This window comes from Perca flavescens, chromosome 10 (assembly GCF_004354835.1).
Source record: "Perca flavescens isolate YP-PL-M2 chromosome 10, PFLA_1.0, whole genome shotgun sequence".
Classification (NCBI taxonomy): domain Eukaryota; kingdom Metazoa; phylum Chordata; class Actinopteri; order Perciformes; family Percidae; genus Perca; species Perca flavescens.
In genome coordinates, this window is record NC_041340.1 from 7,108,292 (window position 1) to 7,124,885 (window position 16,594).

At 43.8% G+C, this 16,594-nt stretch overlaps 1 protein-coding gene across 1 annotated transcript in view; it reads right to left on the reverse strand.

Moving 5' to 3' along the window:
* Positions 1 to 6,537: 6,537 nt before the first annotated feature.
* Positions 6,538 to 16,594, reverse strand: part of fat4 (FAT atypical cadherin 4) — a 105,794-nt gene continuing 95,737 nt past the window's right edge. The window contains 3 exon segments of the mRNA XM_028588729.1: positions 6,538 to 9,284; positions 12,012 to 12,273; positions 15,205 to 15,422. Coding sequence (XP_028444530.1) covers positions 7,375 to 9,284; positions 12,012 to 12,273; positions 15,205 to 15,422 — 2,390 coding nt within the window. The 3' untranslated portion in view covers positions 6,538 to 7,374.

Genomic DNA, 16,594 nt, shown 5'->3' on the forward strand with positions numbered 1-16,594 from the left:
AGGTGAGGAATAGCAGGCACTAACATGACAGGAGAGGTTAGTGCTACATTGCATAGAGTGAGAGATCAGGAGACTTATATCAGATGAGGAGAAATCTAAGGGCTTAATTTAGCTGGTTTATTTTTAAAATATCAAAACCAGAGGGAGTTTTAATCCCATTTGTGTCCCACAGTATAAATAGAAACTACGTTAGGTTATAAAAATGAACCCTACTAAGTTTAGAAATGGGTTTAAAGCATCAATTAGCGTTTTTGGGGACACTTAGGTGTAGTGGAACAAGCTGTAAACACAGCATTGATCCATTGTCACTGTATTGAGTTGAAATTGGGAACACGTTAGCAATTAGCATACAACAGACATTGAGCAACATTTGCACTCATTCGGAGATGTTTTTCAGGTTACCTGGAAAAATAAATATTATATTCCCTTCACTGTCGCTCTGAGTTGGTCTCGACGAACCCTGAGGGGAGCATCAGGATCTTTAGCTGTTAACTCCTTTGCGACTAATTGCTAACTTTGTCTGCCTGCAGTTTGGCGCAGGTCAGATAGTGTAAAGAGGGTATTTAGAGCTTTTTGGGCTAAAAACAGGGTCGTTGAGAGCATTAAGACTGAACCAGATCAGTAAAGGGCCATTAAACCAAAACAATGAGCTTAAAGGTCCTCTCGGTACACAATCCGTTCTGCACATGTCTGCAAAATGTTCGCGCATGAGCTGTTGTACAAGGATTCACGAGACTGCACGATCTGTTCCAAGCTTCCGGTCGACAGCCAAGCTAACACTAGTTTAGCTAACAGCTAATTCGGCTAACCGCTAGCTGAGACAGCATGTAATAACTTTAAAAGACCCTCAAAATTAAAACTTGGTGGAGAGTGGGGGGTGTGGCCTTGACCAACTGCCACTTATGACCTCATAAGGAGAAGATTCCAGATCGGCCCATCTGAGCTTTCATTTTCTCAAAGGCAGAGCAGGATACCCAGGGCTCGGTTTACACCTATCACCATTTCTAGCCACTGGGGGACCATAGGCAGGCTGGGGGAACGCATATTAATGTTAAAAAACCTCGTAAAGTAAAATTTTCATGCCATGGGACCTTTAAAGATGCTACAATGCTCCGTAGATCTGAGAGGAAAATGCAGAGTCGGATGATGAATCTCTGTGGGTTTGTCACTGCAAACGACCCCTTTCACATTTCACATTCGTCATTTGACCTGTTGTTGATATCAAAATATTATTAGTCCAGCTTTTTAAGTTTTGTTGCAACGAAATCGTAAAATAAAACACGTTTCAATCCAAACTTCAATTTGATCCTGGCTGGTTCAACCCACCTACAGGGCACATCACATCCATCCCACAAGTCCTGTGTAAACAATACCAACATCTGCTTTGCCAAAGGAAAAGAAACCGGTGGGACCAACTGGGAGAATCCTCTCTTCCCCCAATGGAGCGCGCCTGCTCTGCCGGTTGCCAAACACAAAGTGAGATAACCAGCACTTAAGTCGGCAGCATCTCCCCGAATTAGAAAACAAAACCAAACTCTGAGAATTCGCCGAGGCAGCAGAATGTCACACGTGGGATCAGAAACAGATGGGGTTTGCCTCTACGGAGCCTGACAGAGCGACTCCCCCGACGGCACGGTGACACCCGAGCCAGAGGTCTCACGATGACGATGTTGTCTGTTTAGCATCCATCATACACTTCTAGAAATGTTCTCAAGCTGGTGGCAACCAGAGCCCCGCTTAATCCCAGCCACTCGATGCTGGGGTAAAAACCGCAGAGTTTCACAGTTGGAGAGGAAGAAAGGCGCTTCTTCAAAGATGGGACAGCCATTGTCACTCCTCACACACACACACACTAACACACACATCTATCTTTTTCTTTTCCCAACAGCTCCGACTCGCTGGAGCTTTCATGTGTGTTGAAAGGCACCGGCTGGCTGCAGTACACACGGCATTACAGAACACTTTATCGAAGACGAGCCTCGCAGCTTTGATGCACATGTGAAAATGTAGAGCGCCCCTAAGATCGGGTGATAATTTGTGGAGCGTTACAGTAATGTTGTTTCACATGTAAGCCCTCAGAGGATGCACCGGTGATTTGTCCATCAAGCTGCAGAGCCGTGTGACGACTCTGCTAATGAGGGGAGACATGCTGAGTGGCCTGCTGGGAGCTGAGGAGGTGGGAGTGTACTGTACAGGGGGCAAGAGGTGTGAATACTCTGACCCCTGACATTGAAAAATAGTGACATAGGCCATTTTGTTTTTATGCTTGGCCAGAGTGCTGCAAGGCTTACTATGCATGTAGGGACATTGCCTATTACCTTAATGATAGTCTATATCAGGGGTGTCAAACTCAATTCCACGAAGGGCCACGCTGCAAAACAAGAATCACATCCAGGGCCAGACATGTTTAGGTTATTCACATGCTATTATTTCATCGTAAAAGTCAAGCATCTTTTATTGTATTATTGCATGTCTCATATAATCTTCTCGCTTACAGCTCGGTCGACATAAAGACCCAAAAAAGTCAGCAAAAAAAGGAACTGAGCCATCAAAGAAAAAAAAAGAAAAAAAAGTTGAAAGTTTTACGTCGTAAAACGGGCCAAAAAAAACTGGAAAAAATGGCAAAAAAGTTGTAAGAAAACAATGAAAAAAGCTATGTGGGCCAAAGTTTATTGTGAACCTAAACTGATATGCGAGCTGGATCAAAATCTGCGAGGGCCCGGATTTGGCCCGCGGGCCTTGAGTTTGACACATGTGGTCTATATCCACGATGTTCCACTTCTGGGATTGCTCCAGTGCCGCAGGAAATTCTGCCGGATCACGCTCTTTTTGCGAGGATGTCCGTTACCTTCCACTTTCTTTGTGTTGGAATTTTTGGTGGATTTCTGAGGACTATGGTTAACTGCTCCTCAGATCTCTGCAGGGTAAATCCAGACAGCTAGCTAGACTATCTGTCCAATCTGAGTTTTCTGTTGCACGACGAAAACTACTTTTGAACGTAAACATGTTCCACCAAAACAAGCTCCTACCCGAGGCTGTTTTGCAGCGCTGCCGTCGCTCCGTCCGGCGCTAAGTGCCCACCCAAGACGATTGTGATTGGTTTAAAGAAATGCCAATAAACCAGAGCACGTTTTTCTCCTATCCCGGAACGCTGTGTGGACTAGCTAGCCAGGATCTGGCAAAGCGAGACTACCTTAATGAAGACTTTGCTGAACTGCACAGGTCCAACTTGAGAGTTGCAATTGGATGATTTTGACTTTTTTCATTTTTTAAGGTGTACTGGCTGCGTCTAATGTAAAATATTACAGCTGTAATAGTGAGGAAAACCTTTTTTGGGGATCAGGAATACTAACTTTACCATTCACAGGTAAAATGACAAATCTGCAAAGGAAATCAGCTAGAGTAACAGAAAACGAATAAAGACAAGTTCCAGAGGTACTCAGAATCACTGTGCAAAACTCAATCAGCGATATGGTCGAAAGCTCCAGAACAAGTGAGTTGAGTTGAGATTGTTTGGTCAACTTTCCAAGGTCAAGAAAGATGTGTCATTTATTTAGCAAAATGGTAAACACTCACTGGTTCTAGCTTCTGTATAGGAGCATTGGCTCCTCCTTTTTATGTCACTTGAAATGATTTAAAAGATAATCAACAGATTAATTCATAATGAAAATATTCATTAGTTAAAGAAATAGTGCGTAGTTTCGGTTTCCCCACACTGTCAGAAATAATGTGCCACATGATACAAGCCTTCCATGACCACGCACCGCCGTCCGCCCGACCCCTCCTCTACGCAGTTGCTAGTAGCCAAGGAGGACACGGAGGATTAAAAAAACATGATGACTCTTCAGAAGAGGTCATTATCTTCAATCGAGTTTCTGCGCGCGAAAGTCACCGGACACCACAATCTTCTGAATATGGTCATACTGAGAAATCCAGAGAGAGTTGCGTGGAGCGGATAGTCTTAATTAGCTTTGTAGCAACTCATTTGGCAATGGCTTAAATTTCACGGACGTTTATTAATATCAAAAAGTTACGCACTAAAGCTTTAAAGCCCTGACTTGAGACTGACTAGAAGAGTCAGTCGCATTAGACTGTCTTCGCAAATACTTTTTGCTGTTGTTTTTTTATTGCTTTTTATAGCTAACAGTAAAGAGGTAGACATAGAAGCGATCATATGCAACAAATGTCCCAAGCCAGAGCCAGAAGAACCAGGGACGTTGCAAATACATGGCCAGTTTCTTTAAACACCAGGACAATTTCGACATTCCAACTAGAACAATAATTAACTCTGGACCTACTATCCTACTAAAAAGCACCCAGTGTTTGTATAGAATATATGAATTTTACAGTGTTTCTTTGTTTCAAGGTTAAGATGAAGTTCACTGCCTCACTGCCTATTTGTGCACATTCACAGTCAAATCAAAAGTCGCTTAACGCCAACAAATGAGAGAGTGAAACATGTTCTTTGTTCCAGCAATGAATGTGCTTTTAATTATAAGTCATTTAAGTGAAACTCAGGCAGGCGCTGTAGCTGTATGAGGACACTGGGGCTTAGAATAATCAATCTTTATAAACAAGCTTTCGGGAGGATTTTTGGGGAGGAACTTTCTGTTTCGAGGAAGTCACTCGCAGCTCAATGCCACATCCTTTTATAAATACTGGGGAAACTCTTAAGTCAACATGGAAATCATCTTAATGGGAATTGTGTTTTGATGACATTTGTGGACTCAGAGGGAGAAAAAAAATAGTCAGCCCTCCGTAGGCGCTCCATGGGGAAATCGAACACCGGCTTTTTTTCGCACCTTCATTCAAGACGAATATGTTTAGTGTGGAGATCTGCAGAACACATTATGGCCGACTTGTTTTGAAATCACTTTGTTCCAAGCTAAACTCTGCATCTTCGTGATTTTATAAAGCACGGACACGGTTACTTTGCTGCACCGCTCTCCAAAATGAGAACCGTAATCACGTGTGTTTGTGCGCTGTAGCATGTTCCTTGTGTCATTACTAACACACATAGCTTATCGCTCACTGAAATCGCACCACTGGAGTCGACAGGAATAACACACGTTGTATTTTTCCAAGGGCCATGTCCTACAATGTAACATGCAATGTTCGCACTTAAGATAAATACTGCAATTAATCCTTAAACACATCATAAGCTCCTCTGCTGTTCGCTGAAGTCCAGCAGCCATCTGGATAACATCCAATAACAGCACTCCCACCCTAACTCTGCCCCCCAAAAAAGTCAGAAAGACAGATTCATGTCAGTCCTCATGAGTGTTTTACATCCTACCATACTGTAGAACAATGTGCCCTTTGTGTATACAAGCCTCTCCTGCTTACCTATAGGGTAACCCTGGAGTTCCCTCTGCCTGATAGCTTTCAGATTCTGCCATGTCACAGCAGAGGAGATGCTGTGAGGTTTATTTGAATTCGTCTCCTATTTACTCGCCCCACCACCCACCCACCCACGCTCTCATTATCATTGCGAGTGTTATTATTATCTCAGCATCAGCATGTTACAGCCTTCCCCAAAAGAGGCTTCGGTCAACAGAGCTCTCGGCAGGACCGAGCCCCTCCGAGAGCTCCTAGTAATTTACCCAGATTCGGGCTGTCACTCTACGCCGGGTTCGCGGCTCCCTGCGTTTTCTCTCGTGGCCTCTCTCCTCTCGATGAGGGAGAAGATAAGCATGTTACATACCGAATCACTGAGCTATGACAAAAAAAAAAGGGGTTCTGCTCAATAAGCCAGATGTAAATAATTGTTGAAAGCAATATAGGGCCCTGCGTTGCGAAGTCCGCTTGGTGTTTTGCTTGGCTTGTGAGCGGGGGTGGCTCAGTTTCATTCAGTCCTGAAATGCCTTTTCAAATGTGTTGTTCAGGCCCAGTATTATTTAAAGACTGCACAGAGTGAGCCTTGAATCTAAAATATCTTACCCCCCCTAAATGATTTGGGATGGGAGGTAATCCGAGCTTGAAGGTGACCATTTTTTTTATAAACTGCCAACGCTTACATGCATCTAAATCAGTTGCTTCACCCTGCAGGAAAGAAAACGTTTCGAAAGCAGCTCTTAAATAAATACGTTTTTTTATTCTGTTATTGGCTTTTTACAGGTACAAAGCATACAACATGTTATAGTTTTATCAAAAGTGGAAAATACTGATGTTACATCTGTAACAAATGTAAAAAATAAGTCTTCAATCTTACTTTCCCCGAAAGTAAGAACAAACATTTCAGCATATGAAAATAGCCATAAAAACACAACTTAAGTAATTTAAGTTAATAAACAGTACAAAAATGTAGAAACCATACGTGTCAAAATAATTGGACGAGGACACCAACAACAAATGACTCCATGATTTCTCATGAATTAAAAAAAAAATGTACACATGTTCATAGTGTATTAGTTGGGGTCATGTTTATAGGATCCATACATCATCATCATCATCATCATCATCATCATTATGAAACGCTTGGCTGGTCAAAAAGAGCAAATCTGTGACAAACAACACTACCCTCCCCAAAACCTTCTCTGCTACTGAAGGCCAGAAAAACAGAAGAGGAGATGTGCTCCCCCGTACTGAAATCCTCAAATGTCTATAAGGCAGGGGACTTGATTAATCCTCACTCTTGGAGCGTTTAGCCAGTCTTCTGTGAGAAACCCACCAGGGCAAAGACAGAGAGAAAATGGTGGGGGGTCTGCCATACCGTGCGAGCAAAACGGCGTACTTACTTTCACACCGAGGGCTGCCGACTGTCACCTACAGGTGCAGTCGGATCAAACACACGTGCTTCCTTTTAAGTCAATAAAAAATTGACCCCTAAAAAGACGGAGACCGGGAGTTTTCTTTTGCTCCACGGCCCGTTGGAATTCTCTTCCTGTGAGCGTTAATATTATCTACCCTCTTATCTCTCAGCTGTAAATGTGACAGACGTTTTAAAGGAGAGGCAATACTGGTAATACAAAACAGAAATGTTTGATCAAGATAATGTGAATGGAGCTTTGCAATCACTAAATTGAATTCAGACATGGATTACTTTTTTTTCCTTTTTTTTTTTAAGTCTTTCAGCGTCAATGGATACTTTGTAATGAGGCCTCAGAGGCATGAATGCTCGATTGTACTGTTGACTCTGGACCTAGAAAAGACTGGTAAACTATTCCAAGGTGGCTAATGACAAAATCTGTCATGTTACAGGTGCCATGTTTCTGCCTTACTGCATTGAAAGTCGTCTTATAATTTTGTACAACGTGAAAAAAAAAAACGTGTAGTCCGATGTTCTCTTGAAATGTACAGTCTTCCTTTTTTTTTTTTTTCTTCTTTTTTTTTAAGAGAACATCACCATATTCTACAACACTGTAATAAATAGTCTCATACATATTGCTCAGCTTCTCCTTCGTTTAGAATGGTAACCGAGCCATCCCCACTGTTCATTTCAATGTCTCTTGCTGCCGCGTTCTCGGGAAGCAAGGCTAAGTCCTTGAACACATCTACGTAATGTCCAAAGCCGGGGCCCCAGTTCAACAGATTGTCCCAGTTGAAGCCCCCAGCTTGCTGGCCCAGTTTGTGGGGCAGGGTGTAGTGCTGCTCAGAAGGAGGCATCTGGGGAATGCCAGGTCCTCCTTCTGCCCTCCGGCTCGAGTACCGCCTCTGCTTGAGCCTCCCGCCGTAGTCCTCGTCGTCAGCGTCCGACTCGTTGACTTGCGAGAGCTTGGGAACTCGGGAGCTGTAAGCCACCGGCTTGTCCCGGTCGTACTCCATCTCTGAGCAGGTGAAGGAGTCATGTGAGTCACTTTCCGAAGAGGACTCTGGGGCAGGGATGCCATCAGCGGGGTTGCGGACCCTTGACAGCGGCCTGCGGCAGTCCTCCTCTGAGCTGGAGCGCCCGTGGTCAGCGCTGCAGATGCTGGGGTTGCGTGGGCGTGGAGTGTTCAGCCGCTCCACTTCCTCTATAGACAGCCCCACAGGAGGCCCCGTCTCCAGGGGGATCTGCTCGATCGGCTGCTTGAGCCGACTGCCGGGCCTGGATGTGTGGCCGTGGCTGGCCATGGTCTGCGGACTCTTGCTGCGCCTCCCCAGCCGGGTGGCGTAGTTGAACATGGGCGGTGGCTGGCACATGTCGTTGTGCAGGTCCAGGGGGCTGCCCTCACGGCGAGCCAGGTTGAGTTCTCTGGTTGGAGTGTTTCGGTAAAAAGAAGAGGGCTTGGTGAACGGGGCTGGAGAGTGTCTGGAGAGAGGGTTTGGGGTGGGGCACGCTGAGTGGGAGTGGCTGAGCGGGGTGGACCTCAGTGCTTGGGTGTACTGAGGCTGGTAGGTGTAGCTCGTTGCTCCGAGGGGTAAGGGAGACTGTCGGGCGAAGCCCAGCGGGCTGTGTCTCTGGATGGAGAACTTGGGCGTGTGGCTGCGGAACTGCTTATAGTGTTGGATGATGTCTGCATCTGAAGGGGCGATACTGCTGGCATTGTCTATGTCATAGTGTTCAATGTCTGCCTCTGGGCCGTTACAGGGGACGCAGGGAGCACTGGGGACGGTCTCGTTGTTGTGGGGAATGTCTGTTTCATCGTAGATCAGATAGGGGTTCTCCCTCTCAATGATGTCCGGTTTGGGGTTCCCTTCTGGTTGTTTCCGTACCGTCATGTCATCTCCGTATGGCGGGATGTTATCTGGGTCGTCGAACGCCACGTTCTCGCTACCCTTTTTCTTTTTCTTCTTCTTCTTCTCCTTGGGTTTCTTCTCCTTGGCTTCCTTTGGCACTTTGGTCTTGTTGCGGCCCTTGCAGTGGTTGCACAGGATCAGGCTGAGCACCACCAAGGCAAGGACGGTGGCACAGCTGCCAACAATAGCGGGCACCGCCCAGATGGGGAGGACCATCGTCTCCGCTGTTGGACTTGGGCTGCAGACAAACCCGCCGTTGTTGGCTGACTTGCAGACATTACCCTGAGGGCATAGGACACCCAGACAGGCCACCAAGGATTCACAAGTCTTGCCTGTGTAGAACTCAGAGCAGATGCAGGTGAAACCTGAGCGGGGATCCGGCACACAGCTGCCATGGTTCTGGCAGGGATTAGAGCTGCAGTCGCCGGGTGGAACACACTGGTACGTGTACCACTGGTTGACGCACATCAAGCCGTCCCAGCATGGGCTGCTCTCACACAGGTTGGGACCTCTGCAGCCGATCTTGACGGACGAACTGGTCTGAGTTAAGGTGACAAGGCTGTGTTCTCCGGTAAATGGCAGGTTCTTCCCATTGTACTTCACATAGGCCAGGCAGCCGTCGAAACCTGTAAATGAATGAGAGAGGAAACCAGATCAGATAACAAGAAGCAGCCATCAGCAACAAGGACATAACAGTGGCCTGGAGGGGAATGCTTTCCGATTGCCACCGGACTGATTGGTTTTTCAAAATGTCTGCCGACCCTTGATCGCTTCCTTGTAAATAACAGGAACTGGGAGCTATAATCAGAGCTAAAGCAATTTTGTTTAGACTGGTAATTGGTTCAAGCTTAGGACAACAGCAAAAAAAAAAAATCTTATGGAAAAGCAGCTCCTCAAAACAAATGCATGATTTTAAAATCAATCGCTGGCCAATTTGAAAGAAATATGAAATATTTTCTAACAGAGAATCCATCATCACAGCCATTATAGCTTCATGACATACATCTGGGTTGGATGAATGTCTCTGTGTCTAATTTAATCTTTTGCTTCGTGTGTTGCCTAACAGCACTGCCTCACCGATGTAAATAGATTTTTATTGAATTTATCCCAGTGCAGATTGAATCCATTTGTGCCTTTTCATTATTCCTAGAAAAGTGAGTACACAAAAGAACCTGACTGTTCAGACACACATTGAGGTAAGGGTTGATTAACAGGCAGTCTGCATGCTCAGAATATGTTTGTTTTATGTATGCTCTGGTCATTATGTAAGAAAGGTCAACAAATAATTCAAATGGCTCATTTTTCACCATATTAGTGCATAGTATTAGGTTAGTTTTTCCCTCCCCTGAAATTCTAAAATTTACTGTGTTGCATTACCTCCCTCTGGAAACCCCCTCTTTCACCTTTTCCAAACTCTTTCCCAGCTCATGTTCGAGGAAATCTGATCTTTGATTTAAGTCTAAACTCAGATGAGAGTCCATGGAAATAGGACCAAAACACAGAAAGTTCTCAAGATAAAGTCAAATTAAATTAATATTAGTTATGTTGTCCATAAATGATACTCTGAAACATGTATTCAACTAATGTGACCTCATAGCAGGTAAATCTCAGCAGCTTTAGATAGAAACAGATCTCAGGCCAGTTCCACAGAGTCTTGTTGGATGGCCACCAAATATGGTCAACACTTTGAGCAGCAGACTATCAATTCATTTCAGGGAATAAAAAAAAAAAAAAAAGGTTTGTACTGGGTTTATAAAGGCTCACAAGAGCATGAGTTCTCTGTCACAGATAACTACAGTATGTGCATGTGCACGAATGTAGAAGAGGTTTCCATAACGTGAAAACACTGTTGCGTTAGTAATTTACGGTAGGTGAAGAGTGGGCGAGTTTTTTTGGTCAAACGCCAGTCTTTGAAAGCTTCAGCATTTGTGTTTGACACAGCTCGTAAATACACATGTACTGTACTTCACAGAGTGCACATTCATCAAGGGTTTGACTGTCATAGTTAGTTTTGGAGAAAGCAATATCCAAACTGAGATGTTTAAACTTTAAATATGACACGTTTGTTGTCAAAACTACAGTGTTTTGCTGTGAAATATTTTCTTGAAAGGGTAGAAAAGCCTCCGAGACAACGTTTAGACTATCATCGGAAACTCAAACTGTACTTCAGAAATTATTTATGGTAGGCTAGAAGCTAGCAGCTCCTTTAAAGGAACACGACCCACTCCCAACACATGTATCAGATACGCTGAATTTACGCTGAATTGAAAAATGACATCATGTCCATTATGTGCACAAAATATATGATTTCCCTGGGCACTGCAACGATCTCTCTTATCAACTCTTTTTGTAAGGAGCAGTTGGGGGTTGACTGGCTTGCTCAAAGGCACCTCAGCTGTACCCTGGAAATCCAGAGTTCTCGCGAGAGCACAATTTGAATTTGCTCAGTGAGTCACTCTGGCATTCAGTAATGATGCTCATTAACTATGCCCTTGTAGCCGAGCTGCACCAATCACATCGGTGTATCTGATATAGGCGGGCCAGAGGCGAGCTAAACAGATGACGACAGTTTAATCTAGCAGTTAGCTCCGTAGCTAAGCGTATAGGGCTCTGGATACGTCACCCCGTGTATTGTTGTGATTGGTCGTAGTGTTATCCAATTGCATTATTACATTACATTACATGTCATTTAGCTGATGCTTTTATCCAAAGCGACTTACAATTGCTATATATGTCAGAGGTTGCATGCCTCTGGAGCAACTAGGGGTTAAGTGTCTTGCTCAGGGACACAATAGTTGATGTATCGCAGTGGGAATTGAACCTGGGTCTCCCACACCAAAGGCATGTGTCATATCCACAATATCCAATTGCATACAGTTATATTTTCAAATGCATGCTTGGTGCCACCCCTCGAGTTGGGCCATTTTCATTACTCAGTGCCATACCCTTAATCTTTCGGATTTAGGTCTGGATTTCCAGGCTACCTCAGTTGTGGTAATGAGAAGGGAATCTGCAGATTATTATTATTTATTATTTTTCCAGGTGATCCAAAATGAAAATCTGGGGAATTTAGTGGACTTGTTTTGTTAACATTCTGAGTTTTATTAAAAAAAATTTAATAAAATCTGCGTAGAATCTACGTAAAATCTGCACAATAATCTACGAAAAATGTTGCTTTTTTTTCTGTCCCCAGATTCCGTGTGGCCCCTGGCAATGAGGGAGACACTGGCAATCACAAGCCAGAAAATAAGGTTTTTAGCACTCACTCATAGACAGACATGACCTGATCTGATGACCTACTGTCCTAATCCTCCCCAACCAAAACACATGATAAATACACCGTTGAGCCTCACCTGCTACAGTTTTCTGCTGAGCAGGTCCGGGTGGGATCCCTCCCAGGGAAAAGATTAAAACGCCGAGTCCTCCAAAGTCCTGGGTGGCATGCTGGATGACCCTGGAGTGGATGCCGTCTACCTGGAGCACCGTGGCGGAGCCGTTCTTGATCAGCTGGAGCGTGTGCCACTGGCCGTCTGACAGCAGCGCCTCTCCCACGGTCCGCTCCACCTTCCCCCCGACACCCGCGTCCGAGACGTAGTGGATGTTGCCGTTCCTCAGCTGAGAGAAGGAACAGAGGGTAAAGTATAGCGATATGTCTCGGTGTTGACTTCCACATTAGACATCATATCATAAATTAGAGATGAGTAGACAGGCTGGATAAATCCATGAATCTGCATACTCTTATAATTCTTAATTTCTAGCGTAAGATAAATAATGTTCCCTGATGAGAGTTGCATGAACTAGCGTTTAAAAAGGAAGTGTTTCAGATTAATGCAATGACTTATGTCAGCATCAATCATGGGCGATGAGAGGAAGTCTTCTCTCAGTCTCCACAAAACTACCACCACACTGCTTTCCGAATCTGATGTTGAGGTCAGAGATCGAAAACAGAAATGCAGCCTGACTGTCGTAAATCTTCCTCCCGGCGGGGACATGCTGCAGTTAATCATGTTCTCACGACTTGTGTTTAGCTAATGATATTCAGCCAGATGATGACCAGGAGCTTGCTTACAACACATTCTGAGAAAACATGCTCATTCAAACGCCCACTGGTGAACCCCTCTTTCCAGAAAAAGAGAGGACACAGTGCGTCTTTAAAAGAAATGAATCAAGCTCACTTTGGCATGGACGACAAATGTGCGGCTCACACCGTGTATGGTAATCTCATATGCGTACTCTCCACTTTCGATGGAAAAGTAATCCCGTTCTCCTCTCTTTTCAAAAACCCCCCGAAAAATCAGCAATGATAAGTAGCTTCCGGAAGAATTGATTTAAAATGGGAAAAGCGGAAAGCTCCCCAAGCCAAAGAAAACTAAGTGCTCCAAATCTGGAAAACCAATCATGAAGTTTATCTATTAAACATCTTTAAACAAGGTTTTTTTTTTTTTTTTTTTTTTTTTAATATCTCAGTATATATAGTTCAGAATCTCTACACATATGTACATACATACAGAATGTATTCCCATGCTGCTCTTCTTTTTTAGGTGTCATGGTGCTTATAACGCTTGCTGTGATGGTGATTCGATGAGCACCAGAAGCTGCTCCGAAGCCGGAAAACAAAATCATAAGAGAGAGAGTCTGGTACTAAAAGTGGGAAGGGGTCGGTGGTGGTGAGGGTGGAGGGGGTCTAAAAGGAAAATTGAAGAGGATGAATGAGCACTCGGGCCTCTTTGGGCAGCTGCCCAGGATCAGTCAGAGGGAGGGGGTGCTGAACAGGATGAGAGGAGAAAAAAAGGAATTAGACTAAAGGGAGGTGGCTGAGAAAGACCCATAGAGTTTGCCTTTCGTTGGAGAGAGTGTGTGGGGTGATGACTGGTGTTGTGAGGGGGGAGTCAAAGTAAGGGGAGCTGAGAACATGTACAGACACTTATGTGTGTACACCATCCTGTTTTAAGCGTATATACAAACATTCAGGCCACCTTTCAGTCCCAGCTTAATACTGTATGTTTGCACACACACAAACCAACACAGGCTCATGACTGCAAATGCTTTTGGTGATGCAACAAATCATCTGGCAGCCATATTGCAGAACCTCATCTCTGTACGAATGGATGAGCCAAAGCTGATTTGTGTCTTGGCACTGACTAAAAACTAATCATGATCTAATTATGATTTGCACGTTCCCTAATGAGCCTTCAAAATCTGCGAGTATGGCTCGTGGCTGATGCTTAATATTAACAGCGGCTGCTCGGCAAAGTTAGCTGGCTAATTAGCAGAGTCACAATGCCAAACTAAGCTGAATCTTCTCGTACAACTTGTAGTGCTTTTCATTTGGGGAAATGCCACTATGTGTACAAGGGGACATTTCCTATGCCACAGAATCCAAAATTTGAATACAAATGTACCTTAACAGAAAGTTCACGGCGCATTATTTTGCGCTGAGCTGAATCTCCATGGGATCTCAGTGATGAATGTGGTTTAAGGGGGAATTGTTGCTGATGAGTGGCTGTTCACGTTAGTTTCTATTACTATTCTATTACTGTTTGTTGGGAGCTTTGTCTTCCACTTTGAAGGAAATTGTCTTTGGCTTCACGTGACATTAAAAACACTATAATACTGATGGGGACAAACAGCAGGAACACAGTAAGTATTGGGCAGGACCTTCACTTACCTCAAGTGAAAGATGCCAATATTTATAGTTTGATAAGTGTATTTTAATATATTTTAGTAGGAAGCCATCCTATTCTTTCATCTGCCCCTGTTGGCTATTAATGTGTTGTTGCGGTTGTGTGCAAACTTCCTCCAAGGAACACTTGCAACAGTTCAGGGCTTTTTACTTCCTTAAAAGGCTTTTATTGTGAAACCACTACCTGAGGTGCTGCGTTTCATTATTTAGAGGTGGTCTGAGTTTAATTGCACAACAGTGCACGAGAGACAGAGAGAGAGAGAGAGAGAGAGAGAGAGAGAGAGAGAGAGAGAGAGAGAGCAGTATTTCTGTTAAAAATAGAAAGTATACAGGTATGTATGTATATGAGTATTGGAATGAACATTATGATGGATTTACCATGTGAGCATGGATTTACCATGTGAGCCAATGCAGTAGAGTCTGGATAACAACAATAACAATACTCTTAACAATATTCTGCACTATGTATGGTTATTTTTATATTTCTCCGTGTCACCTCCTACTGTGCATTATGCCATTCCCTATTTATCTGTATCATATTCATCTGTATATCTGTATATGTTATTCCCACCTGTATATAAAAGAAGGGTTTATAGTGTACAGATTTACCAGTATTACTCTATTCTTATTTTTCTATTCTGTTCCATTTTTTGTGTATTTTTCTTTCCTTTATATATTTAAAGTGTGTTTTTTCTTATTTGTTGTGTTGCATTGAGCTGCCGCGACGAGTGAATTTTCCTATGGGGTCAATAGAGTCTATCTTATCTTATAATGTTCATACAGACAGCAATTATTTGAAAATGTATCTAATGTTTCTCGGAGCGCTGCCACATGTCACCCCACTTTCACTTCCTCTCTCTCACCTTCACAGTAGTGTAGTTGCTGCTCTCCTGCACATGCAGCAGAGTGCCGCTCTTGCTGCGTGTTCTGAACTTGACCTCCAAGCTGCTGGGACTGGCGGGGTCAGAGGTCCCGCCCTGCAGTGATTGTCTGAGAAGGATGTCACGTTTAGGGCCCTGCTTCAGGGAGTAGTCCAGACGGCCGGTTCCATCCAGGGACAGGGCAGTGTCTGCTGTCATGTCTGTGGGAGTAAGATAGAGAATATCCTCAATCCGGTCTGACTTCACAGACATTTCACAGGCAGTTGTAAAACTTAGATTTCCACTCCGGCGCTGGCGGGCCCTCAGGCCCAAATCATTTTCCTAATCCGACTGCCATACCCACAAATTGGTCCTTTCATTCTCACCAGTGGTTACAAATATCTGCCCTGAAGTGAAAGCTATAGGTCGATGCACAGAACAGCCTGTGTGCCATTATATGCTTGATAATGAGATTTGTTGTTGTACAATGTAAAATGATCCATGGAATTGAAGTGTTTGTTGTTTATAATGATTTCCATTAAAACTTTTTTTTGTGTTTGTGCCATTCTCCCTCACCTAAAATGCTTTTGAATAGACTGCACAGTGCAGTACAGAGCTAAATTGTATGGTCATGGAGTTTGCGGCTGGATTTAAGATGAAGCAACGCATTAAAGTGTCAAAATGTTGTGGGAAAGCAGCTGAATCAGCGATCAGTGGATTTGTGCATCTGTGCAAACATTTTCAACTTTTAACTTTGGTGAACGTTGACATGGAAATTTGTTTTTAAAAAAATAATTGCCGACTTGAGCGGAAACCTAAAGCCAGAGTCGAAAACAGGCAAAGCTATCGTAGCTCAATTGCTGCGTTGGATTAAGACTTATATAGTATAGTATACACTGTTTTTCACAAAAGACATGTGATGGTACAAATCCATATTTTTGATAAACTGGCTAGTACTTCACCAGCTAGCCCTGCAAGAAGTCACTGTAGTCACCAAGCTTCTAGCACTCCCTATTTTGCTAGAACGCAAGGATAAAGTTCCCTAAGCGACTGGGGCTTTGGGATGGGTAAAATTGACTAAATTCACTGTAACCACAAGACCATAATCAAGATGACTGGCAGTGTCTAAGTCACACTACTCATATTATGGCTCAAAATGTAGACATTTCTTATAAACCTCATTTCTTCCTTCTGAGAAGAGGATGTCCATTCCCTGTGTCATTCCCTGTACTTCATGGCATCACGTTCATTTTCTCTTTCTTTCCTGAAGATGAAACACATGACTGAGAGGTCCATTTGTATTAGAGGGAAAGTGCTGTGATCCTGTTTCGTGCCATAAAGCAAAACAGCAGATTTCCCACAAGATCAAACCAAATGGCAAACAGAGAAAAAC